The following is a 24,906-nucleotide window of genomic DNA, read 5'->3' as shown; positions in this document are numbered from 1 at the left end:
CCTGTGGCAGCCCCACGCACCAGGCTGTCTCTCTGTCTCCTCCCTGTCTCCCGCCAGCCCGGCGCTGCCGGAGTCTCTCTGTCCCGAGCTGCCAGAGCTTCCGCCCCTCTGTCCCGAGCTGCCCCTCTGTCCAGTAGGGTCATTTAGAAGGGTTGCCATGGTTAAGAAGCCACGGAGGCGGACAATGAGGCGGACTAAGACGATGGTGAAGTGGGGGGTCCCCGCGCCAGAGACGCCACCGCGGACAGACGCCCACCCAGACCCTCCCCTATAGGTTAAGGTTTTCCCGGAGTCCGCACCTTTGGGGGTACTGTCACGTTCTGACCTTTATTTCCTTTGTTTTGTTTTCATTATTTAGTATGGTCAGGGCGTGAGTTGGGGTGGGCAGTCTATGTTTGATTTTCTATGATTTGGGGATTTCTATGTTTCGGCCTAGTATGGTTCTCAATCAGAGGCAGGTGTCATTTAGTTGTCTCTGATTGAGAATCATACTTAGGTAGCCTGGGTTGCACTGTTTGTTTGTGGGTGATTGTCTATGTTGATTGCTTGCTTCAGCACAGTTCGCATTAGCTTCACGGTTGTTATTTCGTTTATTGTTTTTGTATAGTGTTTCAGTGTTCAGTGTTTTCTTTATTAAAATGAATAATGAACACCTACCTCGCCGCATTTTGATCCTCCGATCCTTCTCGCCTCTCCGTGACATATGCTGAACAAATCCTTGCCATGTAGCTAGCTAGCTACAGTAGCTAGTAGAGGTTCAATGATCACGAGAGACAAGAACTTCAATAAATAATAATTTAATAAATAATGTATAAATAGGAAAACTGCTGATTATCAAGTCAATAATACAATGTTAACGTTAGTTATGGAGGATAGCTTGGCTAATTACTTTACTTCTCATTTGCTAGCCAACTACACACAATCAGATCAGGCAGCTGAAATGACAGCAAACTATGTGCATTTGTGTTTGTTTTACCTGCGTTTCTATACGGAACAAAATTATAAACTCAACATGCAAACATTTCTAAGATTTTACTGAGTTACAGTTCACAGAAGGAAATCAGTCAATTTAAATAAATTTGGCCCTAATCTATGGATTTCACATGACTGGGCTGGGTCACAGCCATGGGTGGGCCTGAGAGGGCATAGGCCCACCTACTTGGGAGCCAGATCCACCCACTGGGGAGCCAGGCCCAAACAATCAGAATGAGTTTTCCCCCACAAAAGGGCTTAATTACAGACAGAAATACTCCTCAGGTTCATCAGCTGTTCGGGTGGCGCAGGTGAAGAAGCCGGATGTGGAGGTCCTGGGTTGGCGTGGTTACACGTGGTCTGTGGTAGTGAGGCCAGTTGGACTTACACTGATTCTGATTCTCTCAAATGACATTGGAGAAGGCTTATGGTAGAGAAATTAAGATTAAATTCTCTGGCAACAGCTCTGTTGGACATTCCTACAGTCAGCATGCTAATTGCATGCTCCCTCAACTTGAGACATCTGTGGCATTGTGTTGTGTGACAAAACTGCACATTTTAGAGTGGCCTGTTATTGTCCCCAGCATTTTTAAATTTTAAATGTAACCATTATTTAACTAGGCAAGTCAGTTAAGAACAAATTCTTATTTACAATGACGGCCTGTAAGGTGTTATAAAAGGGAGAAATGTACTTTTCAACAGTTTTGGAAGGTATAGCCTACCTTCCAAAACTCGAGATGACCTCACTATCACCTTGGAGGTGGCCTCACCAGTCTCGTCCTCACCAGTCTCGTCCTTGATGGGTATCATACAAAATAAAAATAAATGTCTGGTTCCAAGCATTCTTTTTAATGGGTTACAGAAGGGAATGTAGAGTTAAGCACGTTCTCTTCCTTTACTGACCTTGGCATTGTGCATGGTGATCTTAGGCTTGTGTGCGGCTGAGCCGTTGTTGCTCCGAGACGTTTCCACTTCACAATAACAGCACTTACAGCAGCTCAAGCAGGGCAGACATTTTATAAACTGACTTGTTGGAAAGGTAGCATCCTATGACAATGGCACGTTAAAAGTCACTGAGCTCTTCAGTAAGGCCATTCTACTGCCAAGTTTTGTCTATGGATATTGCATATATACCTGTCAGCAACGGGTGTGGCTGAAATAACTGAATCCACTCATTTGAAGGGGTGTCCACATACCATTGTACAGTGTGTACAGTGCATTCGGAAAGTATTCGGACCCCTTGACTTTTTCCACATTTTGTTAAGTTACAGCCTTATTCTAAAATGTATTAATAAATAAATAAAACATCTCAGCAATCTACACACAATACACCATAAAGACAAAGCGAAAACAGGGTTTTACAAATGTTTGCTGATTTATTACAATGGAAAAACAGAAATACCTTATTTACATAAATATTCAGACCCTTTGCTATGAGACAAAATTGTGCTCAGATGCATCCTGTTTCCATTGATCATCCTTGAGATGTTTCTTCAACTTGATTGGAGTCTACCTCCGGTAAATTCAATTGATTGGACAGGATTTGGAAAAGCACACACTGGTCTGTAAGGGGTCCTACAGTTAACAGTGCATGTCAAAGCAAAAACCAAACTATAAGGTCAAATGAATTGTCCGTAGAGCTCCGAGACAGGATTATGTCGAGGCACAGATCTGGGGAAGGGTACCAAAAAATGTGTGCAGCATTGAAGGTCCCCCAAGAACACAGTGGCCTCCATCATTGTTAAATGGAAGAAGATTGGAACCACCAAGACTCTTCCTAGAGTTGGCCGCCCGACCAAACTTAACAATTGGGGGAGAAGGGCCTTGGTCAGGGAGGTTACCAAGAACCTGATGGTCACTCTGACAAAGCTCCAGAGTTACTCTGTGGAGATGGGAGAACCTTCCAGAAGGACAACCATCTCTGCAGCACTCCACCAATCAGGCCTCCTCAGTAAAAGGAATATGACAGCCCGCTTGGAGTTTTCCAAAATGCACCTAAAAGACTCAGACCATGACAAACAAGATTCTCTGGTCTGATGAAACCAAGAGTGAACGCTTTGGCCTGAATGCCAAGCGTCACGTCTAGAGGAATCCTGGCACCATCCCTACGGTGAAGCATGGTGGTGGCAGCTTCATGCTTTGGGGATGTTTTTGAGTGGCAGGGACAGGTAGACTATTCAGGATTGAGGGAAAGATGAACGGAGCAAAGTACAGAGATATCCTTAATGAAAACCTGCTCCAGAGGGCTCAGGACCTCAGACTGGGGTGAGGGTTCTCCTTCCAACAAAACAACGACCCTAAGCACACAGCCGAGGCAACGCAGGAGTGGCTTCGGGACAAGTCTGAATGTTGTTGAGTGGCCCAGCCAGAGCCTGGACTTGAACCCGATCGAATATCACTGGAGAGACCTGAAAATAGCTGTGAAGCGATGCTCCCCATCCAACCTCATAGAGCTTGAGAGGAACTGCAGAGAAGAATGCGAGAAACTCCCCAAATATAGGTGAGCCAAACTTTCAGCGTTATACCCAAGAAGACTTGAGGCTGTAATCACTGCCAAAGTTGCTTCAACAAAGTAGTGTACTGGAGCGGGGTAAGAGTTTCAAGTTTCTTGGCGTCCACATCACCAACAATCTATTATGGTCCAAACACACCAAGACAGTTGTGAAGAGGGCACGACAACGCCTTTTCCCCCTTAGGAGGCTGAAAATATTTGGCATGGGTCCCCAGATCCCCCAAAAGTTCTACATCTGCACAATTGAGAGCATCCTGACCGGTTTCATCGCCGCCTGGTATGGCAACTGCTCGGCATCCAACCAGAAGGCTCTACAGAGGGTAGTGCGTACGGCCCAGCACATCACTGGAGCCAACCTTCCTGCCATCGAGGACCTATATACTAGGCGGTGTCAGAGGAAGGCCCAACAAATTGTCAGACTCCCATCACCCAAGTCATAGACTGTTCACTTCACTTCACTGTTCACTACATTCCATACTCCACACATTTTCCCTGGCACCCAAAAGTACTCATAGCAATTTTTTATGCTTAGGAGGATGGGAAAATCCACGCACTTATCTAGAGAACATCCCTGGTCATGACTACTGCCTCTGATCTGGCGGACTCACTAGTGTTGGAGTGTGCCCCTGGCTATCCCTAATTATTTGGTTTGCTTAATATAAGGAATTTTAAATGATTTCTTCTTTTACTTTTGATACTTAAGTATATTTTAGCAAATACATTTACTTTTGATACTTAAGCATATTTAAAATCAAACTTTTACTCAAGTAATATTTTACTGGGTGACTTTCACTTTTACTTTTACTTAAGTCATTTTCTATTAGGGTATCTTTACTTTTACTTCAGTATGACAATTGTTTACTTTTTCCAACACTGCTCTATTCCACCTCGTCAGAACCGCGTGGAATATACAAGAGAAGAAGACATCCTGTCGTAACACCAAAATGCAACATTCAAAGAGTTCATTGGCTAGAGAGGGCTGATGTACCTACCAATCCCCAGATCATTCTTGTTCCATGTGTCCGCATTTCAACATGGCAGCCGTGGATGTCATCGTGGACAACTTTGCTGCACTTTGGAGTAAACCTTTTAACCGTGTTATATTGGCTCAGATTTTTTTTGCTATTTCAATAGTGGGATCCTTTGTAAATTGGACACAGCTCGTCCCGGAGACATATTTCAGCAACAGAAGAAATGTTGTCAATATGTAAGTAGCGGTTACCCATTAGCAAACTAGCTAGCCACAATGACAGCTCGATAATCATTGAGGCTGTAGGCTAGCTAACACCTAAGTTAGCTTACGAAGTGGCAAACACTTTCGGGCACAGCCATGATGAAAAAAATATTATTATTTTTTTGTTGGTCAAATACTGTACAGCGGATAGGTGCAGACGTTGAATTTAAGTAATGAATGACAAGTGAAAATATGCATTTTTACACAAGTTTAAAATGCATATTTTCGGGATGTTAAAATCAGGTTCATTTTAGGTTCTGAATGAAAGTGAAAAATACGTATTTCTCAGATGTTGGTTCCGAATTCATGTAGAAAAGACGTAATTGTCTATGTTAGGTCCAAATCAAGGCTGGTCCTGATCGGACAAAATCTGAACCAAACATAAACATCTGATTTGGTCCGGACTAGACCAAAAACCAATGCATGCATACACCAATACTTTTTTTCATGCTACCCAACTTCATCAGGAGTTGTTGTGAGCCTATTTTGCAATGTGTTTACACAGTGGGAAATGCAAAGTATTTTGTTTTTGCTATGATCAGCTTGTCAGATAACTTGAACCACTATTCTTGGACAACAGTTGTGATTGTCCATTCTTATATTGTCCATTTTTACTTTACACTAGAGAGGCGCGCTGGGAATATGTTGAGCCCCTGGCTTTGACAACATGGGCACTGCTTATCACTGAGCGGTATCAAAGTTCACCTTATGGCACTGGTTGAGAGATTGTCGTCTACTACAAAATAATAGATTCCTCAACTCCTTGCCTGTCGACTCAAGTAGCGGAATCAACTCCTAAGATTCAGTATTTTTGCAACGGAGGATACTGAGTAGTTGCTATAGGCTACTTCAGAGAATACAATCTCTTGCATCTTTAACAACAAAGAGAAGGGAGAGTGATGGGAGCGGCATAGGTCAGCCAGCAGGCCTACAGTCAGAACTGCGGTAATCAAAATATGTATAAGCTGTCACAATGCTGTAGGCTCTTGCAATCTCTTGGCTTGCACGGTCTCTCAAGTTCACTAAAGTAGGGTCTGTCAATGAGTAGGCTGAAGTATTCTCCATGCAATAGACTGAACCATACACAGTACAGTATGAAGATAGGATAAAACTGCTTCTCCAATAGAAAAGGAAACAGTCACCGGGTCTTGCAGTCGTCTCACGCCAAACTCTGCATATATAGGCCGTCAAATCAAAGGCACTCCTTCAATATAAAGTTGTTTTTCACGAAAATGTCAGTTTGTCGCCTTCGAGTTTGGAGTAATAACATGTTCAACTACTTAAGACATTGGCCCGAATCTAGGTTGTGCCTTTTAGATTTCAAGAAAATGTACAACTAAGGCACACTTTTTTTACTTCTTTCATGGACTTCTCAAACCCCAAATCTCTGCCTGGTGTGTTTCGCAAGCATTCCCAGAAGTCTTGCGATGTTGCGCCTCTGGATTTCGAAACTCTGTGACTGAACACACTCGCATCTTTCATAGCAAAGAAAAAGAGCAGGTGAGCCAGCAAGGGATATTGATAATCTGTCTTTCAATCTTGGCTTGCAATGCCTTGTAAATTCACCAAAAGTATAGCCTAATCTCTAATTTAATATCAATGAGTATGGTTAAGCTACAATACATAGTGCCAAGTGAATTGAAGTTGAACATCGCCAAATGTGTCAGTTGAATTAGGCTTAAATGGACACCCAGGCTGGCTGTTGGTGTCCTAGAGCAATGCATCGCAAAGCAGGGCATCCCTTCTAAACTTTTTGGAAATGGCAAGTTCACTTTCTCATTCATAAACGCATCTCAAGTACAAGTACTGTTCAGCAGTTCAAATCAGCTGGATGGGTGGTGGTGGGGGGGCATATTTATTAGGAAGGACATCTACCGTGGATCGCTAAAATACCATTATGGCAGTTAATATAGTTTGCCTAATTTCAGTTCATGTGAGAAAACAAGCACTAGAGTCATTGTACCATCTAAATATATTTTTATATATTTCCCATCAACAACAAAAAAATGTATTTTCAGTTTTTTGAAGCTGGTGTACATAACTAAAAGATGGAGAGAAAAAAAACTAAACTTAGAAAGAAAGAGAGAAAAAGCATAGAAATAGCACACAGAACAGCTCTACTGCTTCTTAGACTGGCATTCAATTAGAATGACAGATCTATAGCTCACATTTCTACATTTCTATGCGAATGTGGTCATGGTTAGTTAAATGGCAGGGTCAGTTTAATGGCCTGGGGATAGAAGCTCTTTATCAGTCTCTCGGTTTTAGCAGGGTGAACAGGTTGTGGCTCGGGTAGCTGAGGTCCTTGATCTTCTTGGCCTTCCAGTGACACTGGGTGCTGTAGATGTCCAGGAGGGCAGGCAGTGTGCCCCCTATGGTGCGTCAGCCCATTGCACCATCTTTAAATAGTCAAGAAGGAGCGACATGGGGCTAAGATGGCTAGCTACAACAACCCCTTACCAAATTCTTCTTCTAGGCTCACGTTAGACACACGTCAGTCAGCGAGAGTTTGCCTGCAGCTATGTATTTATACCTGCAGTCTGGTTCTCAACTCTGTGTGACAGTGCTACCTAAATGATCACTTCCTGTATCTCTTCCAGGTATTTTGTCAAAGTTTCCTGGGGCTGGTCCTTGCTGCTGTTGACCCCGTTCATCCTCTTCACGTCATACAAGAACTTGACCTTTGCCCTCCGGCGACTGAGCTCATTGGTGGTGGCCACAGCCATTTGGTACACCATCACCAAGTTTTTTTCCTACATCAACAATGCCACAGGTACCTGTCACGTTCCTGAATCTGAAGCCATGGATCAAGTCCCTCGTGATGACATCACCTCATGCAGGAATGCTGGCGGTCAATGGGACGGCTTTGCCATCTCAGGACACTCGTTCATTCTGTCGTACTCTGCACTCATCATTGCCGAAGAAATGGCACCTATGGTGCACCTGGTGAAGAAGAACAGGAATACTGTTTTGGATTTGTTATATGTTTCCCTTAATTGGATAGTAATCACCTGGATATGGATGTTTGTGTGTACCTCGGTGTACTTTCATTCTTTCCCTGAGAAGCTTCTCGGGACAGTTTTGGGGATTGTGCCATGGTTTGTCACATATCGGATATGGTATTCAATGCCCTTCTCTCCTGGTCTCCCATATCAGCCAAAAGAGCAGAGACAACTAGCTTAAAACCAGCACTACTTAGCACTAGGCTAGACCTCCTACTCTCCTAATGTATTGGCTCTGTAACATGTTTGACTGCCACCTTCAAAACACTCACGTTAAAAACATTGACATTCTTCTCACGTTCCAAGTTGACTGTTGGTATTTAAAGTTTTTTTTCTTTCCTTCAGAAAGGTCATTGGACAGGGGGCCAGGGTAGGTTTGCACACGCGGGTCTCGACTCCCTGTGTGGCTGTAGGCATCTAGTGTTCTTAAAATGACACTAATGTCATCTGAGATCAGCACAGTGCATTGATGCCTAGGCCTATCCACTAGCTAGTCGTCCCAGGGTTGGGGTCAATTTCATTTCAATTTAAGCAGTAAACTGACTTTTTTTTAAGATAAAGGTGTGCACCCCAACATAAATGAATTCACCACAACTCTGGGGGTCGTGCTATTTTTTTGGAATACTTCATCTTTTAAAAGCCAATGTTGTTGTGAAAGCCTTTGCAGTATGTGTATGTATGGTTGGAGAGTGTCATTTTAGTGTTAGTTCATTTTCAGTTTGTTTCAATTCACATTATTTTATTTGTGTGGAAATGTATATTGGAGAGAAATATATAAAGTAATCAATTTTAGTGGCAAGTGTAGTGGGGAACACTTGAGAATGTTTACAATGAAATAGTTTAAGGTATTTAAAAAAAGTGTGCTTTGCCAACTCATTTTTTTGTAACACAACCCTCCAAATAGAAATGAGATCGGTTCTTATGTGGTTGTCCCACCTCGCTATCTTAAGATGAATGTACTAACTGTAAGTCGCTCTGGATAAGATGCTAAATGACTAAAATGTAAATGCCAAATGTCTTAAATGTCCAGCCGTTCTCAATCAACATTGTGTTTTAGTCATAAGGTTTACATAGCCAGACAAAATTATGTCCTAACTTTTTTTTTAAATTTTTATTTTTTTATTTTTACAAATCATTAAGGTTCTATTCATATTATGGCTACTACTAGCTGTAGGCCTATCTGTTTATTCTCAGCACTACCAAGGGAATATTCAGCATGATGTGCAAGTAAAAGAAAAGGTATTTTTAGTAGGTTGCCTGACAATGCATTATAACACTTCATAACCAGGAGAATTGTGTCTGTTTTGCTTAGCATTGTGAAAAGCCATATAGTACAAAATAAGAGAAAATGCATTACATTCAATCATGTTGAAATAACAATTCTGTAAACTTATGTTTTTCATTTTCAGAATTTATTTTTCCTTGATGACAACTGAATAAATTAAGGCTTATGAACAGACATCATCAAAAGCACTAAATAAATGCATATTTATAAATATAAAAAATACTATTGTGAAATATATTGGCCACAAATAACAACTAGGATTACTCAACTTGTTGAATTCCTTGGCTTGAGAGTTATGTGAGCCATATGAAATAAATACATCATTTGCAGGAACTCAGTTTTAAGAGGCAGTGAATTATTGGTAACAATGGTGATCGTTATAATGAAACCTAGAAAAACACTGACAATGATAGGCTAGTTATGGAAATGTAATTTCTCAATTGGTCTCTGACATTACACCCAGACAGTGTTAGTTTATGTATCAGTGAAAGTCCCAGGAAAAAACCCACCAAATGAAGTGGATTGTAGACACACTTGATTTGAGCTACTGTATGGCTAATAATGAAAGCCAGTGTATTAGTTGAGTACTAGGCTAAATGTAAAAATGTGTTAACTTGCTTACTTCCAGCAACAACAAAAAAAGCTCAAACTTACGATTTTCAAACCTGTGCCATTTTATGTTATTGTTGTTAGATAGGCAACTACTGGTGCCAAATGTTCTTTCCATTACATATATCTCCAACACTCTACATGAAGAAAACGCCAGACAGTTATTCAGTTGTGAATGTTTTCTTCTCACCAACAAACACCCAATGTGATGAGATGAACTGTGACTTCTCAAATTGCTGTTTTCAGATGAACTTGTAGGGCTGGTTTCCCAGACAAACATTAAGCCTGTCCCTGGACTAAAAAGTTATGTTAATGGAGATTCTCCGTTGAGCATGCTATTTAGTCCAGGACTAGCTTTAATTTGTGTTCAGAAACCGGTTCCAGGTGTGTCTTGACAAGTATTCAAAGTGAAACCTTATTTGAATCCAAAATTACACCCTATTCCCAACATAGTGCACTGCTTTTGATCAGAGCCTTATGGTCCCTCATCAAAAGTAGTGCACTACATGGGGAATAGGGTGCCATTTAGTACTTAAACATAGAGACCCTACACAGCTGACACACTGTTAATGAAACATTGGCCATCGTTTTTCAGCCATGCAGTCTGTTAACAACCATACGCACGGTTACTCTGTTCACTCAAAACTCTTGCCTTTTCCTTTTCCTACAAGGAAGAAACATGTGCTTTGTCGAAGTCTGCTGCCCATGACTTCACAATGAGATGGAACTGAAGATCCAAGGTTTATCTTGTCTTCTACTTTAATGCTCTCCTGTCACCTCACTTCCCTCTGCCATTTTGAAAAGGAGGACAGAGGGAGGACATGAGGAAAGACTATTGAGAAAGAGCTATTTCAGTGGCAAACCAGAACTGGATCTTACTGTCTTGTATGTTGTCTTGTTATGCATTGAGTGTCAAGTTACTGTATGTTTTATTTTTTTTACCCAGACCTTATTTAAATTGAAATAAATCCTTGTAGTTATACAATTATAACCCTTTTGACATTCATCTGTGTACATGCTAGCACTTCTGAGCAGAGGGGAACATTGTATGGGTCAGTTAGACTCCAGAGGATTTGGGTTGCAAAATTCTGGGAACGTTCAATCAACTCCCGGGTTTTCCAGGAATCCTAGTTGGAGGATTCTGGATTTCCTGCTTATGCTCTCCTAATTCTGGGAATCCTGGAGAGAATAAGCAGGAAATCTGGAATCTTTCAACTAGGATTTCTGGAAAAACCAGGGAATATGTTGAAAGTTCCCAGAATTTTGTAACACTTGTCACAGTTTTCTAAGAGGTTTGTAGTGTACGAGTTTAGTTTAAATGGCTAGTCATATGGGGAAAAAGCTTGGATTATTGAACTAAAACTCGTGCTGCTCAATGTTTCTGGGATCAAACCAACATGTCAGCTATTTATGTGACTATTTAACTGAACCATGTATAAGTTCATAGTCACTCTGTATGGACACTGTCAAAAGCCGCTGAGTGATTCCTCGCTCAATATTTTGGATGGCTCAATTGACACTTAAATTATTTCTCTATCAGACCCATCCTCTCTGACTTTAAAGTCAGAGAGCACTTCATGATCAGCTCAAGACTGTGGTGTGAGAAATGACAATCACATTTTATTAATGAATGAATTGATAGAGTGCATATACTCTCATAGTGCTTTAAAGGGAGTGCCTGTATATGGCTGAGAGTGTCTGTATACAGTCCTAATTCACTCCTTACCCCTTTCCTTTGGCCAGATCCTTCAATGTTTGCATAACTGGAGGGTCTGGATTGGTATAAACAGTGGTGAAACTTACAAATCTGCAAACAACAATTATGGTCAAGGAGGAAAAGGAAAGGGAGCGAATTGGGACCGACTGGACGTCTCACTATCCTATCTTCTCATCTGGCAGTTTCTGGCAGCACAGGAAGTATCAGAAGGATTTAATAAAATAAACCAATGGCCAACAGAGGCATGAAGGGCAATAGGTGAACGCCAAAACTGTGATGAAAAACTACTTAATAAAACTCTACAGTGACGTGCAGGGTGTGGATGAGCCCCACTTTGGATATGGCGATGCAATGTCAAGACATTGTCTCTTATGTGTAGGGAATATGACCCTAATGATCATTAAAAACAAATAAGTTTGTTTTCCGTTAATTAAAATAACTGGATAATGCATGCCTCCAAAATTAGCTAATTAGAAAGTAAAACTGTAGGTTGATAGAGACCTGAAGAAGGGAGCAAGAAATTAAATAATGGATTGGAATACCAGAAAAATGTGCTGTTAACAATTCCTTTGTGTATGGAATGTTCTTATCTTTGTTCACCTAGGTAAGTAATAGTGTTCCCTATATAGATTCATATTTTCCTCCTGTTGTAAAACATTACAGAAAAATTGAAACATCACACAAATACACAGACATTTAAGACATGGAGGGGGGCGCTCACTACACATATTTCTTTTTTAGAAACCAATAGGCAAAGTACCCCATCCCTCCCAGAGAGCCCATGAGGAAAGAGGCCCCGAAGAAAGATGGCGGCTTCTTTTTTACCATTCGGAATGCATTGGGTAGAACTGCTGACAGAAGGGTTGTGTGGATGTCGCCCAGAACTTTTCGGAAAGCGTAGCGTTTTTGCACCCGCTCGAAAAAGGACTGGAGGTTGGGTCGGCTGCCGTCCTCCCAGTATTTCTTTGAGAGTCCCAAGAACTTAAGCCTGTGCAACAAGGCTCCCAGGCAGACATCAGCTAATGTAAATTCAGGTCCACATAGCCACAACTCACACTTTTGACCTGCCAAAATAAAACATGCTACTGTAGCAGAGTGGTACAAAGTAGCATGGTTCCACATCTGTTTGTGCTATCGTGCCAACTGCAACTCCTGTGGTCATATAAGACGGGACAAACAGATCTGGGATCAGGCTAGCAAGATGAAACAGTCGCCATGTCCAAATACCCATACTAAATAGTATGCGGAAAAAATACAAATAGTAAGCGGAATGTGTCATCTAATGCATGATTGCGTTGACTCTCGCCATTCATTTTTGGTACAGCTTGTGTATCTGATTATCAGCTGTTGTCGGAAAAGAGGAGTGAATTCTACTAGACCAAATGGTTGAAATGGATGTGCAGTTTAGGTGAGTCGTGCGGTAATGTAGGTATTCGGACACAACCACCATGTTTGATAATGTAATGTCTGAACTGAAGGACATAAACACCCGTAATAATCTGCACTCACCTTCATACTCGATTTTCCTCTTTTCCAACTCGGCCTCTACCTGATCTAGTACCATGGCCAACTCTCCAAGGATCTTCTTTAGGTAGGTCACATTATCGTGGTCCAATATTTTTGCCTGTGAGCACAAGAACAAGCCCATGTCACATGTGTACAACCCATCAATATGTCTGTCTATGCAGTCTCGTATTGTCGCTATCTGCTCATAGGTGAAGACCACAGAAAACATTGGTGGACAACATCTGTCAAGAGACTGGTCTCAGAACAGAGCACCTACCAGCTGTCTTGAACAACAGAGAGCTATGGCATGTCTTCATCTGGGGTAAGCAAGCATCTATATGTCTCCTCGAAATACAATAACAGATTAAAATAAACATATTTTTAACAGTGTAACTAATAACAATGGAAAATATAGGTACTGTCTAAAGGGCTGAGCCAACCCGTTAAAAGGAAACCATTTCTTTAGCCAGCAGATTGGCCCTGGCAAGAACTAGCACAGACCCTGACGCAAGCAATTAGGGTAATTTTGAAATATCTATCCTACATCACACTCAAACATTGTAAATAACAACCACATTGGAATTGCTCTTCTTCGTAATAACTTAATCTAACTCATATTGCTTGATGTTTGTGTACAGTATGTGACAATTTGAGTCAGACCATTATCAGGTCATCTTAACAATCTTGTGAGGCCATTTCATTTAATGAAATCCTAATATGCCTCTAACATACAGAAACACATGCACACACATAAATGGTAAATAGGGCGACTGGAAAAGTCTATTGTTGCTATTGCATTATATCAATCATTGATTCGCCCTTTTTACGCTTCTCATGCAGTGTGGTGCCATGCTAACCCTAACCCTGTGTAGGGTCATGCTAACCCTAACCCTGTGTAGGGTCATGCTAACCCTAACCCTTCTCGTGCAGTGTGGTGCCATGCTATCAGTTTCACCATGAGTTTCTTCTGCTTGGAAAGGTATGGCTCTGTCAGCGTGGGTTCCTCATGGTCCAGCTTCATCAGCTCCGACGCAGCGTTGGCTAAGTGTCCTGAGGACAGAGAGATAGAGACATTAATGACTCCTGGATGGAATACTGCTCTGAGTTAAGAGACAACAGTCAGTGACTATCAGAGGAAATAGTCATTTGAAACCCTTCTGTGGTCTAAAGCAGTACCAAAATAGAGAGTGGATGTTCAGTAACAACAAATTATAACTAGTGTATACTTTCCTACATACAAGAATATAATGTTTTAGAAATACACAATTTACAAATGTGCAGAGACCCCATTGACTATTCGGTTTTCCTGCTAAATCTTAATTTCCCAGCGACAACCAATTTCAGTTATAAAATGTGAGAGATAAATCAATAAAGTGTTGTTCATGAAAACACATGAATGACTGATTAGAATATTAACATCATCGGTGAACTTCCTCAAACAAATAAACAACAAATAAAGCATCAACATGATTTAACAGACATCACACTGGGCAGGGGGATCTCTGGTTAATTGATTCCCCTGCAGGGTTTAGGCCGGACCAGACTTTTTCTTGATTTACACAAACACGTCCATGAAGGAGCAATGCAGTGCCTGCAGACTCAATTACCTAGTATCTCCTACAGGGAATTAATGACTTTGCTCCAATGAACGTTGCTGTGATAAGTATTTTAATTTTAAACCAGGTCAAATTGGACAGCATGATTTGGTTGAGACACAACCTGTTAATAGGAAAATGTTGTGAGAATGCTGAATAGTACATTATTAATGGAAAATTGCAGATACTATCAATCAAATGTATATGAAATAATTATATGCAATATTATATTGAATGTTATTTACATGTGTGTTTTCATGTCCTGCATATTCTACAGCAATATTTCTCATGGATTGTGAATGGGGTGTTCCCACTGTGAAACACAGAATTCTGACTTGACTTACTACGTATTTCAGCAGTGGCGTACTTTGGGATCATGGAGTCTGTGGTGAGCTCTGGGTGCAGGATACAGCCGTGTGTGTAAGCATCCATGGGCAGGCCGTCCAGCAGTTTACGGTACTGCTGCACACACTCGTGGACAGGAGAGCCAGCATCTGGAATCAGCTGGGCCACCGTTTCTACAAGGACACCAGGTTCAAACAGACAGAGGTGTGTACAGCACTGTGACATAATTACACATATAGGAGCGTACAGCATTCTAACATATTAGGTCTGTAACATAAAGATACAGCACTGTGACATAATTACACATATAGGAGCGTACAGCATTCTAACATATTAGGTCTGTAACATAAAGATACAGCACTGTATACCAACTTCAGCCTTTACTTTATGTGCAACAGTTCACTGAACATATCACAAAGGATAACAATGGTGCATTAGGGGTATTTTCCTGTGTACACTCAGCAACAAAACTGTTTCTGAGAATGGGATCTATAGGCCATTAGACAGACATATAAGCAAACATTCCACCATATTAACAAATAGCTCTGTGTTTTTCCTCTAAATTAGGACACCATAAAGGTAGGCTATGGGCTGGAGAAGGCTTAATGATGATTGGGAGTGGGGACACAGGAAAGGCCCAGGGATATTCCAGTATGTGCTGATTCTCCGGTTGCATGGCTCTAGGGTGGAACCGATGCCCGGAGCTGCACCTGGCAGAAGGCCAGACTACTGGCTAATCAGTCAATCACTAACATGCCGACCTGGGCGTGGGTGTGGCTGTACGTGCCCTGGCTCTGGAAATCTGCTGGTGCTCTCTGCTGCAGCGCTAAGCAGCACAGGGGTGTGAATATCAGAGCAGGCTCCTTAAATCAGTTCTTAGGACAAGCATGGCCTTGGCTTGGGCACACAATACTACTGGACCGACATGATGATGGTGCACAATGAAATGTCACACAGGAGAGAACCCAGTGATCTCTGACTGTGTTACTGCTCAGGCACATTTACACTCTTAGAAAAAAGGTGTTCCAAAGGGTTCTTCGGCTGTCCCCATAGGAGAACCCTTTTTGGTTCCAGATAGAACTCTTTCAGGTTCCATGTAGAACCCTCTGTGGAAAGGTTTCTACATGGATCCCAAAAAGGGTTCTACCTGAAGCCAAAAATGGTTATTCACAGGGTTCTCCAATGGGGACAACCAAATAACCCTTTTAGGTTCTAGATAGCACCTTTTTTTCGAAGAATGTATCAAGCAAATGGGCTTCAGCTGACAAAATACCAAAACAAGATTCTCCCTGAGAAAACATAAGGAGAGAATATGGAGCGCTTAGGGCTCTTAGCTGTCATAAAATACTATGTGATTGGGCAGTGGATTACACCTTGCTGGAGGTAGGATTTCACCTGGGTCCACTACACCATAGGGTAACTTGAGTTGCTTTGGCAGGAGATTCTGTCCACTACTCTAATAGGATTTTCTCTGCTGCACCATCTGCACTTCCTAGGCCAGTTCCATCCCCTTTGGCAGGGTTCATTAGAAATTACACAGAGTTGAAATATCTGTAAATCAATCAGCTGAATGACACAACATCCTCTTTAGAATGAGCATGAGGTCTGAGTCATGTTCATTAGGCAGAAAGCGTTTTCCAACGAAGTGAAACGGGGAGGTATACCACAGTGTGAACTTGTCAAATAAGCAAATGCTAAACGCTTTGCTACACTGTGCCCTGCTGAACACAAATCTGTTATTAAATTCGTACATTAAAAATATCAACTGAAAATAATGTAGATGTCATCAAAATAGCTACATTTGTTTAAAGTCAATGGGCTTCAAATTAGCAAATGGAGATAAATGACAAGAGCTGGGTTAGGATATTGAGCAACCATTGAACCATAGCCTATCCGTTGCCTCTGAAATCAGTGTACAGTAGTTGGCAGCTATAGCACCAAGCTTATCTGTCATGGGGGGGTGAGCATGAAGTATCTCCATCTGAACTGAGAAGTCGTCCTTCATCTATAGGCCATGTTCAATATCCCCTCCAGCTTTCCTGGGGTCATCCTTTCAGGACGTTACATAACGACCCACAATCATCAGCACCTAAAATGACCCATAGGACCATGATAGGACAAATGACATACATACTTGAATTACACTTCCCTGATGAAAAACAGCAACATCTTACCAATGTTTATAAACCTTAGAATAGCAACCTTAGGCTCAATAGAAACCTTAAAATATTCCTAATCTTTGCTATGCAGCCGCCAGCCAGTCACTAACTTCATGGAAGATCATTTATCCTTGAGCTGCAATGAACCATATAATTGGCCAGTTAGATGTATCTCTGACATGTTCCTAACTGCACCTAACATGATGATTGATAGAAAAAAAATGGTTGATAGAGATCAGTATTCTTAAAATGTGCATACTGTTTCCTATGCAGTCCATCACTGACTAACATCATCAACAAAAGAGATCAAGTTAGTCTGAAAAGCAATACTTCTCCCAAAGTAACCGTGCAGACTGTTGTACTGTTTTACTATGCAGACACTCACTAAACATCATGGACACCGGAAGTGATGAGTAGTCTGACAAGCAATACCCCCTTCCAAAGTTAGTCTCTATTTACTCAATAATCTGGTTGTAATAGCAAACTTAAAAAGACATAAAAATACTACGAAAATAGATCAATAGTAATGTCAAAAGTAATACCTCCCCCAAAGTTAGCCTCCAGGTACTGTATGATTTGGTTGTAGTCTGACACGATGGTGTCTCCGTGGATGAAAACAGGCACCTCCTCCCCCAGGTTGAGCCTCATAAACCAGGGCTCATTGTGCTCGGCTATAGGGAGACTCACATCCCTCTCTTCACACAGCAGACCCTTCTCATTGATCACCAGACGCACCTACAGAAAGATTAACACAGAGAAACACGGGGAACAGAGAGACAAGTCACATCTTCGTCTCATAGCTTTACTCTTGTTTGTATGTGTTTTTGTGTTTTAGTACAATCCGTACTCTAATGGTCTATGTTATTACAATTTTATAACACATAAATGTGCTTGGCAAGTTACTCTGATAGAGAAACTCATTCAGGTCTACAAAGGTTAATATTCAAAAGCAAATTGTAATTTGTTGTCTACAATGTTTTGTTGAAGAACAATTCAAAAATAAAACAATGATATCTCTATTTCTAACCAACTGCACACCTTAGAGCAGGGAACCCTGCTCTACCTACACAAGAACAAGCAAAAAACAGGCCGCTAAAAGGCCTTAGAAGAAGTAACACTCGTGCACCATTGCCAGACATAGGCCCTACATCTTTTGTTTTCCTATCCCCAGGCAAAATAATGTTTTGTTGAGCTCAATATGAAACAAAAATGGCTTCTGTGAGGCAGGCAATATCCATTTACAGTGTCTATTTAAAGCCATGCCAAGTTCCATGGAGATGCATGGAGGGTCATTTGTAGAAATCAGATGAATGAATGTACAGTCAGTGCTTGACTTGGGCAGGAGCTCACCGGAGCTGAGTACCGGCACCTCAAATTTTCTACAGTTTGAGTTCCTGTTCCTCTCATAGAATACTAGCTCAAAAGTATTGTGGAGCTCCTGCACCTAAGTATAAAGAGTACAGGCACTCATCTATTTCAGTCCAAGTCAAGCACTGTGTACGGTAGATCACACTATGGAGGTGAGGGGGCCATGGAGTGAGAAACGTTGGACTTTTGTTGTAAACTTGTAACAAAACATCACAAAGTGGGAGTGCACCGACTGAGTAAACGGTTAGTATAGGAATTGTTACCACACCTTTCTAGTACAGGAAAACCACAGATATTGAGCACAGAGGGATGAAGTCTGGTGCGCAAGACAGAACAGGAAGACCTTGTAGCTCGCTCAATTTACTGTATAATTGTTATTTTTCCAAAAATACTGCAACAATTCCCATCACTGATTACGTATGTATTAGCATGAAACCTCAACTTTAACAGTGACTGGAGTAGATGACTGTAGAGAAGGATTAGGGGATACAATCAACCAGACCAAGTGATTCAATTCAACAATGACAAATATTTCTCAATCATATTTATCTCTTAATCAATGACATCATCTCTGGTTGCAGCAATTGTATCAATCTAATTGCTAACCAGACAATTAATGACACCCTAATATTAACTCGTCATCATAAACTGACATGGATCCACTGACAACCTCTGACATCTGAGCTGGAACCACCAGAGCAACAGATAGTTATAGAGATCTCTATATCTTACTCAGAGAACTTCTGACGTCTGAGTTAGACTCACTGACACCTGAGTTGGACTCACTGTCATCTAAGTTGCTAACTGACAACTGAGTGTTGACTACTGTATAGATCTAGCAGTAGAGACCTACAGGCTCTGAGTTATACTATCATGACGAAAGTGTAAATCTCCAACCTGCTGCAGCAGTTTAGAATGACAGACAGTGGAGTATTGATCTTCAATGGCTTCCAAATACTCCTCACTTTCTGCAAGGGGGCATTGTCATGCTGAAATAGGAAAGGGCCTTCCCCAAACTGTTGCCACAAAGTTGGAAGCACAGAATTGTCTGGAATGTCATTGTATGCTGTAGCGTTAAGATTTCCCTTCACTGGAACTATAGGGGCCTAGCTTGAACCATGAAAAACAGCCCCAGATCATTATTCCTCCTCCACAAAACTTTACAGTTGGCACTAGCGTTCTCCTGGCATCCGCCAAACCCAGATTCGACCGTTGGACAGCCAGATGGTGAAGTGTGATTCATCACTCCAGAGAAAGCATTTACACTGCTCCAGAGTCCAATGGTAGTGAGATGTAAACCACTCCAGCCAACGCTTGAAGCAGCATTCCCCAAGAGAGGATGGCTTTCACTTCAGCAGTAATAAATTAATGAACTCCTTTGAGGAAAAGATCATGATCATTAGAAAGCAAATGATGGACTCCTCTTTTAATCTGAATATTCCTCCAAAGCTCAGTTGTCCTGAGTCTGCACAACTCTGCCAGGACCAAGGATCAAGGGAGACACTCAAGTGTTTTAGTACTATATCTCTTGACACAATGATGAAAATAATCATGGCCTCTAAACCTTCAAGCTGTACTGGACCCTATTCCAACTAAACTACTGAAAGAGCTGCTTCCTGTGCTTGGCCCTCCTATTTTGAACATAATAAATGGCTCTCTATCCACCAGATGTGTACCAAACTCACTAAAAGTGGCAGTAATAAAGCCTCTCTTGAAAAAGCCAAACCTTGACCAAGAAAATATAAAAAACTTTTGGCCTATATATCGAATCTTCCATTCCTCTCAAAAATAAGTGAAAAAGCTGTTGCTCACCAACTCACTGCCTTCCTGAAGACAAATAATGTATACGAAATGCTTCAGTCTTGTTTTAGACGCCATCATAGCACTGAGACTGCACTTGTGAAGGTAGTAAATGACCTTTTAATGGCATCAGACCGAGGCTCTGCATCTGCTACCTGTCCCAGACCTGCTGTTTTCAACTCTCTAGAGACAGCAGGAGCGGTAGAGATAATGTCAATGATCGGCTATGAAAAGCCAACTGACATTTACTCCTGAGGTGCTGACTTGTTGCACACTCGACAACTACTGTGAGTATTATTATTTGACCATGCTGGTCATTTATGAACATTTGAACATCTTGGCCATGTTCTGTTATAATCGCCACCCGGCACAGCCAGAAGAGGACTGGCCACCCCTAATAGCCTGGTTCCTCTCTAGATTTCTTCCTAGGTTTTGGCCTTTCTAGGGAGGTTTTCCTAGCCACCGTGCTTCTACACCTGCATTGCTTGCTGTTTGGAGTTTTAGGCTGGGTTTCTGTATAGCACTTTGATATATCAGCTGATGTAAGAAGGGCTATATAAATAAATGTGATTTTATTTGGCATTTGCATGGTGATCTTAGGCTTGTGTGCGGCTGCTCGGCCATGGAAACCTATTTCATAAAGTTCCTGACGAACAGTTAATGTGCTGATGTTGCTTCCAGATGCAGTTTGGAACTCGTAGTGAGTGTTGCAACCAAGGACAGACCATTTTTACGCGCTGCACACTTCGCACTATGTAAACATTCCCATTCTGTGATCTTGTGTGGCCTACCACTTTGCGGCTGAGCTGTTGTTGCGCTTAGACGTTTCCACTTCACAATAACAGCACTTACAGTTGACCGGGACAGCTCTAGCACGGCAGACATTTCCATGTAGAACCTAAAAATGGTTCTACCTGGAACCAAAAAATGGTTATCCTATGGGGACAGCCGAAGAACCCTTTTGGAACCCTTTTTCTAAGAGTGTAAGTATAAAATATACTCTATTTACCTGTATACAGGCCAAATTTACAGCTGCTGAGAGGACAGAGGAACCAGGGTATCCTAACATTCCTTGTTCATTATCTCAACATGAATGCCCCATAACTATGGTTAAACCAACCTCAATGAGAAGACAGGGTAGACTTTGCTTAATGACAGTCACACTGTTTAAGCTAAAGGAATGCAACATCTCTAAATCCTGTATTGAGTGGAACCACGACAATGAGCCTCATGTTTTACTAGTACTGTTGAGTGACAACAGGCACAGATCAGCAGTAGCTTCCAGAGAGGCTCGTAGCCAATATCCTAATGGTTGACAGACTAAATCACACATCTTTGCCACATGGGGAGTGGAGCAAAGCTAGCTGAGCACAATACAAACGGCTGTGAGAGTGGATGTCTAATCAGGTGCAGAGCAACACTGGCCCATGTTGTCTGCATTGCATGATATTTCACAATGATTAGTAACTTACCATACATACAGTGGGGCAAAAAATTATTTTTTCTCCCACTTAAAAAGACGAGAGAGGCCTGTAATTTTCATCATAGGTACACTTCAACTATGACAGACAAAATGAGGAAAAAATCCAGAAAATCACATTGTAGGATTTTTTATTAATTTATTTGCAAATTGTGGTGGAAAATAAGTATTTGGTCAATAACAAAAGTTTATCTCAATACTTTGTTATATACCCTTTGGTATTCACACACTGTTGCTGGTATTTTGGCCCATTCCTCCATGCAGATCTCCTCTAGAGCAGTGATGTTTTGGGGCTGTTGCTGGGCAACACAGACTTTCAACTCCCTCCAAAGATTGTCTATGGGGTTGAGATCTGGAGACTGGCTAGGCCTTTCCAGGACCTTTAAATGCTTCTTACGAAGCCACTCCTTCGTTGCCCGGGCGGTGTGTTTGGGATCATTGTCATGCAGATAGACCCAGCCACGTTTCCTCTTCAATGACCTTGCTGATGGAAGGAGGTTTTCACTCAAAATCTCATGATACATGGCCCCATTCATTCTTTCCTTTACACGGATCAGTCGTCCTGGTCCCTTTGCAGAAAAACAGTCCCAAAGCATGATGTTTTCACCCCCATGCTTCACAGTAGGTATGGTGTTCTTTGGATGCAACTCAGCATTCTTTGTCCTCCAAACACGACGAGTTGAGTTTTTACCAAAAAGTTATATTTTGGTTTCATCTGACCATATGACATTCTCCCAATCTTCTTCTGGATCATCCAAATGCTCTCTAGCAAACTTCAGACGGGCCTGGACACGGGCCTGGACATGTACTGGCTTAAGCAGGGGGACACGTCTGGCACTGCAGGATTTGAGTCCCTGGCGGCGTAGTGTGTTACTGATGGTAGGCTTTGTTACTTTGGTCCCAGCTCTCTGCAGGTCATTCACTAGGTCCCCCCATGTGGTTCTGGGATTTTTGCTCACTGTTCTTGTGATCATTTTGACCCCACGGGGTGAGATCTTGTGTGGAGCCCCAGATCGAGGGAGATTATCAGTGGTCTTGTATGTCTTCCATTTCCTAACAATTGCTCCCACAGTATATTTCTTCAAACCAAGCTGCTTACCTATTGCAGATTCAGTCTTCCCAGCCTGGTGCAGGTCTACAATTTTGTTTCTGGTGTCCTTTGACAGCTCTTTGGTCTTGGCCATAGTGGCGTTTGGAGTGTGACTGTTTGAGGTTGTGGACAGGTGTCTCTTATACTGATAACAAGTTCAAACATGTGCCATTAATACAGGCAATGAGTGGAGGACAGAGGAGCCTCTTAAAGAAGAAGTTACAGGTCTGTGAGAGCCAGAAATCTTGCTTGTTTGTAGGTGACCAAATACTAATTTTCCACCACAATTTGTAAATAAATTCATAAAAAATCCTACAATGTGATTTTCTGGATTTTTTTTCTCATTTTGTCCTACATAGTTGAAGTTGTACCTATGATGAAAATTACAGGCCTCTCTCATCTTTTTAAGTGGGAGAACTTGCACAATTGGTGGCTGACTAAATACTTTTTTGCCCCACTGTATCATGTCATATTGGTGCCAATCCTGGTTTCACTATAATTGTATGTAGGGAAAGGTAAATAATTCTGTCTCTACATTCAAAATGCATAATATAGATTCGGTCTACACCTTTCATTGCCAATTTACATGTCCTTCAGGGCTTGAAATGTAAGCATTATGCCCGAGTATCGAAACTGTAGGCCTATACATACTGTAGGCCTATCTATTACATATACTGTACATTGAAAGCACATGCAAAGAGGATAGAATAAGTTCAAAATGAGGTGGACATTATTTTTTCACAGAAAATGTTAGATGAGGCAATAATCTCAGACTTTGTCATCTGCCTGTTCCTTAAATTCGTAATCTGGAAAGCTGTTGATAATAATGAAAGGAGATTGAAGCTCTGTTATAATGCAACATCTCTCACAGACGCCCCACGGCTGTACGGGTATAAGTGGCACTAACTCAAAACGCCGAGATGTCAAGGCATTGAGCTATGGTGGTCTGCAGACAACATGAATAAGCTCATGCTCTACACATCTGAAGGGAAAGATCTCTGTTTCACAAAGACTCATGTGGGGTTCTACATCCTATTTGAATAGAAATGTCCAAGTCTATTAATATATTTCAGAATAACTTACAAGCGCTGCACTGAGAGAAAGCCACAGGGAGGGTTGAAATGTTGCCTATCTTTTGTTTTTCACAGAGATACCTCATTTTACATAAATTATTTAGATTTGTCACGTCGGACCACATATGCGGTGTAGACTGATTTCTCATCGATGAGGGGAAAACTGTCAAAACAGACGTCTTGTTAGAATTAGACACCATCTTCTTCGCTGAATCATCCATTGTTACATAATATTGATCACCTATCCAGCTATAGCCTTTCTATCTCGTATAAACCAATGTCAAGAAAAATGTCCACACATGCTGCTGACGTTTCATAACGTCTCATATTGGAAATATTGCCAGAATTAAATTATTTCTAACACAGACCTATAACATTATATTTCAAATAATTATTTTCGAATAACACATTTAGCTCCTATAGCAGATATGACATGTAAGAGAGAGACACCCCCATTTCGTTATCTTGATGTCTGTGTGTTACCTTTTGAGAGATGAAAGACTGCGTCCAGTGATACAAAACAAGCTTGTCTTTAGAGAAATTAGGTTTCGTCTCGATAGCTGGCTCCTCGCTTTTCTCTCCGTCTGTCATTTCACCGTCTTCATCCAAGGCTGAGATGGGCCACCAGCTACAGTTGGTAGGGGTAACATTGTTGGAAGACGCCATGACAGAGGGGTTTGTGCGTATGAGATAGAACCAAGGGAGGGATAGAGGAGAGATGGAGGGAGGGAGGGACAGAGAGGAAATGAAAGAGAGCGAAAGCGCAAAGGATTTCAGTACCACGAACGGAGCATCATCAATTCAACGCGATGTGCTATAATCAGTTCCGGACAGCGACCGGTACTGACATCTAGATCTCTTTCGATAAAGGTAGCTTGCAAAAATGGTACCGCGTAATCCACAGAACGCTAACCCTTAATAACTCAAATATGTAAATACGTTTACGATGAAATCAAAGTGTAGACGACATCACACACGCACAAACATGCGCGGTGGAAACCCCTTGCCAGTGATGGGAGGAGGGTGCATTTGACATGAAGATCAAATTGCTCTCTATTAGAACAGGGTGTTCGAAAGCAATTAATTAAATACCTTAATTCAAGAAAATATTTTTAAAACAATAATTAATAGTTTCCAACATTGATAGGTCCATTAAAAC

General features: G+C 41.5%; 2 protein-coding genes across 2 annotated transcripts; one reads left to right on the top strand and one right to left on the bottom strand.

The window, feature by feature from the left end:
* The first annotated feature begins 4,433 nt into the window (after positions 1-4,433).
* Positions 4,434-8,636, top strand: LOC118360724 (acyl-coenzyme A diphosphatase FITM2-like). The gene is made up of 2 exons (XM_035740069.2): positions 4,434-4,691; positions 7,319-8,636. Exons 1-2 carry the CDS (start codon positions 4,501-4,503, stop codon positions 7,899-7,901), a joined length of 774 nt encoding a protein of 257 aa, XP_035595962.1. The 5' UTR covers positions 4,434-4,500; the 3' UTR covers positions 7,902-8,636.
* A 1,962-nt stretch (positions 8,637-10,598) lies between these two features.
* LOC118360720 (ganglioside-induced differentiation-associated protein 1-like 1) lies at positions 10,599-24,728 on the bottom strand. The gene is made up of 6 exons (XM_035740062.2): positions 24,231-24,728; positions 17,479-17,671; positions 14,777-14,950; positions 13,793-13,887; positions 12,841-12,955; positions 10,599-12,395 (listed from the first exon to the last, which is right to left on the bottom strand). The coding sequence occupies exons 1-6, from the start codon at positions 24,411-24,413 to the stop codon at positions 12,052-12,054; spliced, it is 1,104 nt and encodes a 367-aa protein (XP_035595955.1). The 5' UTR covers positions 24,414-24,728; the 3' UTR covers positions 10,599-12,051.
* Positions 24,729-24,906: the final 178 nt, after the last annotated feature.

Source organism: Oncorhynchus keta, chromosome 28 (assembly GCF_023373465.1).
Source record: "Oncorhynchus keta strain PuntledgeMale-10-30-2019 chromosome 28, Oket_V2, whole genome shotgun sequence".
Classification (NCBI taxonomy): Eukaryota; Metazoa; Chordata; class Actinopteri; order Salmoniformes; family Salmonidae; genus Oncorhynchus; species Oncorhynchus keta.
Note: the sequence above shows the minus strand (reverse complement) of the source record. Positions and strands in the feature narration are given on the sequence as shown.